General features: G+C 35.5%; 1 protein-coding gene and 1 pseudogene across 1 annotated transcript; one reads left to right on the plus strand and one right to left on the minus strand.

Moving 5' to 3' along the window:
- Positions 1-311: 311 nt before the first annotated feature.
- Positions 312-1,227, minus strand: LOC143572621 (tyrosine/DOPA decarboxylase 5-like). The gene has a single exon (XM_077057729.1). The coding sequence runs from the start codon at positions 1,111-1,113 to the stop codon at positions 448-450; it is 666 nt and encodes a 221-aa protein (XP_076913844.1). The 5' UTR covers positions 1,114-1,227; the 3' UTR covers positions 312-447.
- A 2,488-nt stretch (positions 1,228-3,715) lies between these two features.
- On the plus strand, positions 3,716-6,374 carry LOC143572635 (putative boron transporter 7; annotated as a pseudogene).
- The last annotated feature ends 1,331 nt before the right edge of the window (positions 6,375-7,705 follow it).

Consider the following 7,705-nt stretch of genomic DNA (forward strand, 5'->3'; position numbering starts at 1 on the left):
AACTGTCATTTTTGTTTTAGTTCTGGTATCGTAAGAAACCAACTGGATTCATGTCGACTAACCATCTCAACGCTCGAGACTGACAACGCTTGAGTTTTACCACCACCAGATTTTACCGATTTGCCCGACGCAACACGCTGGGTAAATTCCTAGTTTACTATATTAATCTGTTATGTGTAAATGAAAAGCATTTAATTTTGGTTAAACTCATGTGTTCGGTTCATTTATGGTTTGTTTAATCAGAAACCTACATTTTTGGATTCTTATATGTTGTTCACAACTTTTGGATCATTACGTGATAATTCGACACATGATTATTTGAACGACAAAATCACATTATTTTATATATATTCAATACTAGATCCATTTGAAAAACACTACACGAAAAGCAAGAGAATTTGAGTACAAATTACTGTAGTGGTGCAACTTATTTAATATTGGCATATATTAGGTAATAGCTAGCAAACGACTTGCATGCTCTTGCACCATGTCCCATAGCATATTAACATGCTTCTCCTCAACAAGGGTTGCACCAATTGCAACCCGAATCACGTAGACTCCTATCACCGCATGCGTCATGTAAACTAAACCCGACCCATTTAACGATTCCAAGAGAGACTGCGTCAAACGATTAGAATCTTCATCGCTACTATCGTTAGCCAAAGGCGACACCCTAAAACACACGGTCGCAAAGTTTCTAGGAACCACAACTTCAAATCTCTTGTCAGTTAACAAAAGTGCTTCAAAATGCTCAGCCAATTTCACATGTTTCCTTATAATTTCTCGTAGGCCGGTCACTCCATAGCTTCTTATCACCATCCATAACTTCATGGCTCTAAACCGACGACTAAGCGCAATCTGCCAGTCTTTGTAGTCCACCACTTCCTTAGTATCACTTGCATTATTCTTCAACAGTTCAGGATCACTAGAAAGAGCCTTTGTAAGATCGGTTCGATCTTTAACCCAAAGACAACAACAATCTAAAGTGGTCAAGAACCATTTGTGCGGGTTAAAACTGAAGGAGCTTGCGCCTTCTACCCCATCAAGAAAGTGACGAAACTCTGGGCATATGCATGCGCTTCCCGCGTAAGCAGCATCCACATGAACCCACATATGGAATCGTTTCGCAATCTCACTCAAGCTATACAACGGATCCACTGCCGTCGTTGGTGTTGTCCCTAATGTGAGACACACGTATAGTGGGATCAAACCGGCTTTAACATCCGCTTCAATCGCCTAGAAAGTTTCCGGTTACACATAAGAAACCTCAATTAAAAATAAAACAGTCTGATAGTTTAAGAGAATGTAATGGTGTTTCGTTTATATATATTTAAGATGTGAGAGAAGAAGAGAGAAAGTGAGACCACAATGTTGCTCCTCAAGTTTGTAGACAAGGACTTCACTTCACAGCCACAACAACGAAGTTTGTCAAACCTTTGTCTATATGATATTGTGATGTCACATAAATCCAAACTTTGGAATATGATGCTTGTTGTGAATGCTCTAAACTTATGACAATTCTGTTAATATTTAAATAAGAAAAAAAATCCTTTAAACTTTTGAAACAAATTGGTGATAATTTCGTATACAACGTGAAGCAATTTTTTATTACTTTTAAGTGTGAGGGCAATCAAATTGATTGATTAACTTGATTTTTGAGTAAATCATAAACTATAAGGTTCTTGATTAAATTGGAAGTACGCTATCGACCCATTGCGTGTTTTCATGCTTTTAGGCTATACGAAGTGGTCCCGGATTCCATTTCCCTCAATTTTTTTTCTAAAAACGGAGAGGACCGGGGGGGTTGTGGGTTTCTCGGATCCATTTTCTCCCACTTTCTCCCAACTTCTACAACTTTCTACCTTGCCCCCCCCCCACCACCAAATTTTTTCACATAAACCGATGAGTACTTCATTGATTTCGATGAAACATCATTCAGGAGAAAGCGGAGGACGGTGTTTCCACCCGATCCTGTTTTTCCCACCACCTCCCTACGGCTCCCACTCTGTGTGTTCTTGTGGTTAAAACCAACTTAGAACACTTCTAAATTGCACAAATATATATATATATATATATATATATGCAACTATTTGAATCAAAATTGATTGGGGTATGACGGATATAGGTTGAAGTTTTTTTGATGGAACACATTAACACAAATGGGTGAAAATGCAATGGAATGTGAACATAATGATGTTTAAACATTAGGGAACTTCTTTTGTAGGCAATCCAACTATTACATGAACATAATTAGGTGTTTTGATTAAATTACTCTAACTAAGAACTATATGAATTTTGAATGACTTCATATTAAATTATTTAATTTTATTGAAAGTGTCTTGTGATAATTCTTCTTCTTCTCTTTCTTATTTTTATTATTATTATTATTATTTATTTATTTTTTGTAATCAAACAAACACATAAATATGTTAATGAGAAAAAGGTTTGTAAATATTTAATGAGTAAAATGTAACCAAACGTAATGAATTACAACTTGGAGATGGATTTTGATGGAATACGTTTAAAAGTCAGTTATATGACTCAACTACGTAAATGATAAACTCGAGTGTATTTGAAGGCATTTGAGTATGAACCGTTGTAATAAGGTATCAAATAATAATATAATCTTGGGGTATTAAATGTCGTCCCTTCTAGGTTAAAAGTTCGAGTGTCACTATGGATTGTCAAATCTTTTAATTTTACACTTATGATTTAAAAATGACTAAATACGAGAAATCTTGTTTATAATATTAACACGCTATTATCTTTTTTCTTTTTAATACACTTGGTTTCTTGTTGTTGAAATCTTTTAGCAAGGTTCCACAGGTGCTCATAGTAATTTTTAGCCTCTAAGATCGAAAGCTTTGTTTTTAATACCTATAATTGCTTTTGCTATTAAAATGAGTTATAATACAACTTGTTTTCTGGTTACCTGTCGTATTTTATCGTTTGTCTTTGGTAAATATTCAAATACGACTCAATTTAGTTTATAAATTAAAGAGAATAAAAATATAATAATAAAATAAACTAGTTGTTTCTCATACTTTGCTTTTAGCCTTTATACGTGTAGTTTAATTATTATTAAGTTACTTTCATAATATTTAAACAAAACCATTACGGCATTCATCCATCGGGTCTGCACCGTCGAACGGCATCACGCACAACCATCGTCCTCCGGCAGGCAAATGCATGCCTGATCATATCGTATCATATCATAGCGTATTAATTTTGTCGACGTAAATATCTCCGGTAAACATCCGGCCTGTTAACTACTTGTTATTAATTCATTCATACGCACATGAATGCCTCATGCATGTATCTATATCTATATTCAGATGGATGTTTTGTTCTAAACTTGCATGTTTTGTTTGTACGTATATGCATGTCCATGCAGATGCATATATAACAAACATTAATTAATTAATTAGCTTGCTAGGGTTCTAATGTTAGCAGCTAGGGCAATTTAGCCATCGAAAACATTTTGGGAATAAGATGGTCAAATGGACGTACATTATAGCAGAGTTTCTATCAATAAAAATTTATGTTGTATAACTTTATAGTTTTAAAATGCTTCTCATTCTTGTTATATATAACTAATTTAGCAATTAATTAGCAGTGTTAGTGTTATAATTAATAACTAAGGTCTAATGTTTAATCTGCTCTTCTCATATTATAGTGGTAGAGTTGCTTCCTTGATCATATATATATATGTCCAATGGATACCCCTAAAATCCCTTTTAGTGGGATTAAGAAAGATGTTCAAGGAAGATTGCAGTGTTACAAGCAAGATTGGGTTGGGGCACTCGGTTCAGGCGCCAGGTATCTCGTTTTCATGCAGATTAGTATTTGGATATCATGCAGATTAACAAGTTAATAATAATCTTTTCTAGGATATTAGCTCCAACAGCATACATCTTCTTTGCATCTGCCCTTCCGGTAATTGCATTCGGTGAGCAGCTAAATAAGGAAACGGGTACTGCATATAAGATATATTTGTGTAATATGTTATTAATACAACATTATGCTTCTTTGTCTCAAAAGATTTTTTTTTTGTTTTTGTTTCTGAGGACAGATGATATCTTGAGTGCAGTAGAAACTCTCACTTCTACTGCGATATGTGGAATTATTCATTCAGTTTTCGGTGGACAGCCGCTTTTGATATTAGGTGTTGCGGAACCTACTGTAATAATGTACAGTTACTTGTATAGTTTTGCCAAAGAACGACCCGAGTTGGGGAAAGATCTGTTTCTAGCTTGGGCTGGATGGTATGCTCTTTTTCAGCCTTGTTTTTAATGTATAAAGTTTGATTAGTTAATTAGTTATCTATATATTACCTTTCATTTATACGATAATACATATTGTTGTTGTAATTAGGGTCTGTGTTTGGACCTCTGTGATGTTATGTGTTCTTGCAATACTCAATGCTTGCGCGCTCATCACAAGATTCACAAGGATTGCTGGAGAATTATTTGGCATGTTGATTTCTTTATGCAAGAAGCTGTTAAGGTATGCAAATCACTTGTTACTATATATTTTGTCTTTACTTTAGGAATATATGTTTAACTATGTTTATATATATATTTTAGGGAGTACTAAGTGAGTTTCATGTACCAAAAGGAGAAGATGATACAAAAGAAGAGTACCAATTTCATTGGTTATATACAAATGGCTTACTTGCAATTATTTTGGCCTTTGGTACCCTCATGACTTCCATGAAGAGTAGAGATGCCAGATCTTGGTCTTACGGTGTAGGTAATATATACCAAGGCATGCACGTAGTGTTTGAATTGAAGCGATTATATTTGATATTTGATATATTTTTCTTTTCTACCATGTTGACAAGAACAGGGTGGATGCGCGGTCTAATAGCAGAATACGGGGTTCCACTTATGGTCTTGGTGTGGACTGCAATATCTTACGCAAAGCATCGAGAAGTTCCTCGTGATGTTCCTAGACGGCTATTCTGTCCCCTTCCTTGGGACGCCGGGCCTTTATCTCATTGGACAGTTATCAAAGTATAAGCGTTATAAAGATATTATTATTAGTTTGAATTAATGAAGTAGTTTTCTGAATTAGATTAATGTTATTGCAGGTAATGGGGAAGGTTCCAATGGTTCATATTTTCACTGCATTAATACCGGCTCTGATGATAGCCGCCTTGTACTTTTTCGACCATAGTGTAGCTGCACAAATGGCACAACCGAAAGAATTTAATTTAAAAAATCCATCTGCTTATCATTATGATTTACTCTTGCTTGGATTCATGGTAACTATTAAGTTGTGTCTTGTATATCGTCGTTTACATTTCAACGGTTTTCATTGATCTTGTGATCGGATGTTTCTTAGACTTTGATTTGCGGTCTGGTTGGAGTCCCTCCATCAAATGGCGTCCTACCACAATCACCCATGCATACCAGGAGTCTCGCAATTCTTGAGAGACAGGTTTGATATGCACCTTGAAATAACACTCTCGAAAAAAAGTATATATTTTTTTCATTCAACAAATGTCATGACTCGTGTTTTCAGATAATGCGGAAGAAGATGGCAAAGTGTGCAAAGGAAGGCATTAAGATGGAAGCAAGCAAATCCGAAATCTATGGAAAGATGCATGCTGCTTTTGTTGATATGGATCCTCATAAAACAGTATGAATCATCATTCGCATATTTTGTTTAATTAATAAACTTACATATTGCATAAACGATGTCATTTTATTTTTAGAGTCCTGTAGACAAGGAGTTAGAAGACTTGAAGGAAGTTGTTTTGGATAATGAAGACGGAGAAACCAGGGTCAAGTTTGACCCGGATGTACATATTGAGGATCATATACCGGTTCGGGTCAATGAGCAAAGAGTAACAAATCTACTGCAGTCCATATTAGTGGGCTCTGCAGTCTTTGCTCTGCCTGTTATTAGAAATATACCTACATCTGTTCTATGGGGATATTTCGCTTACATGTCGATAGATAGCCTTCCCGGTAATCAATTTTGGGAAAGATTCTTGCTCCTTTTTATCCCTTCGGGCAGGCGTTTCAAGTAAGTCAAACAACATAAATCCTCAAAAATAATTTGACTTCATTATTCATTCAGATTTAACTTTTCTGTGGTAAATATGGGACAGGCTCTTAGAAGGGCCTCATGCTTCGTATGTGGAATCGGTACCGTTCAAATACATAATGACGTTTACACTATTCCAGATTCTATTTTTCTTGCTTTGCTATGGAATCACATGGATACCGATAGGTGGTATATTGTTTCCCTTACCGTTCTTCTTGCTAATACCCATACGAGAGCATGTTCTCCCGAAAGTGTTCCCTCGTGAACATCTTCAGGAACTAGACGCATCTGCGTATGAAGAATTTAGGTGTTTTGTTTAGTTGAGTCTCAGGTCTAGTTTTTATTACTTGTTTAATTTAGTTAATATTTAATTGACTGTTTTTAGCACATCAAGGATCAACAAGCTGCATTTTTTCACAAAGTAGGTTGTGTTGTCAAATACTAAGACCCTTTGTAAACAGATCAGCAGGTTGATCTAATGTATGTATTTTTTCCACTTTAAATACTCCAGCCACAACCTTTTCTCTTATGAAATTCAGATCAATCTCAAAGTGTTTCTTCTGGTCATGAAACACCGGATTAGCAGATATGAGAACAACAACTTTATTATCACAAAACAGGGGCATGGGTAATTGACATTTAATTTTTAGATCAGCCAAGAGTTTGATCAGCCATGTTACCTCACATCCTGCTACTCCCATGGCTCTATATTCAGCTTCAGCTGATGAGCGAGACACAGTAGGTTGTTTCTTGCTCCTCCATGAAACGAGGGAATTCCCGAGGTACACACAATACCCAGAGATACACCTTCGGGTTGCCAAGCATTTGCCCCAGTCAGAGTCAGAATAGGCTGACAAATTGAAATTGTTGCTTTTACTAAATAAGCATCCTTTCCCTGGTGACCCTTTTAGATATTTTAGTAACCTCATGGCAATTTCAAGATGAGAGTCCAATGGTTTATGCATTAATTGACTTAGACAACCAATAGTATATGAAATGTCGGGTCTAGTTAGAGTGAGGTAAATTAATTTTCCAATCAGCTTTTGGTAGCTAGTAATATTAGACAATTCAAAATCCTCTTTGTAGGAATTTTGTTTGTTTGTTACTATTAACTTTTGCTCGATTGGGTTACCAACAGATTTTTATGCCAGCTTTCCAAATTCACTTAAAAGATCTAGACAATATTTTCTTTGAGATAAAACCAACCCTTTATCTGTTTTTAAAACTTCAATACCCAAGAAGTACTTAAGTTCACCTAAATCTTTTATCATGAATTTTGACATTAGGCAAGACTTAACATTTTCAAGCATGGAATCATTGTTTCCAGTTAGTATTATGTCATCAACATAGACAAGTAAAGCACATATTGCGTCTTTGTCAGTTTTAACAAATAAGGAGTAGTCGGTTTTACTTTGTTCGAAACCGATTTCAGTAAGAGTTGTGGTAAATTTCTCATTCCATTGTCTGGGTGCTTGTTTTAGCCCATAAAATGATTTTTTAGCTTACACACTTTGGTTTCATTTTTATTAAAATACCCTTCAGGCAGTGTCATATATACATCCTCATTGACGGACCCATACAGGAATGCATTGTTGACATCTAGCTGATATAGGGACCAATTATTTTGGACAGCAATACTGATTACACATCT

Source organism: Bidens hawaiensis, unplaced genomic scaffold (genome assembly GCF_021521415.1).
Source record: "Bidens hawaiensis isolate Kalapana, Puna unplaced genomic scaffold, B.hawaiensis_p1.1 tig00025981_1, whole genome shotgun sequence".
Taxonomy (NCBI): Eukaryota; Viridiplantae; Streptophyta; class Magnoliopsida; order Asterales; family Asteraceae; genus Bidens; species Bidens hawaiensis.

What these genes read in the sequence shown, in the direction of transcription:
- LOC143572621 (XM_077057729.1), bottom strand. Translation starts at nt 1,113, where the DNA reads ATGTGGGTTCATGTGGATGCTGCTTACGCGGGAAGCGCATGCATATGC.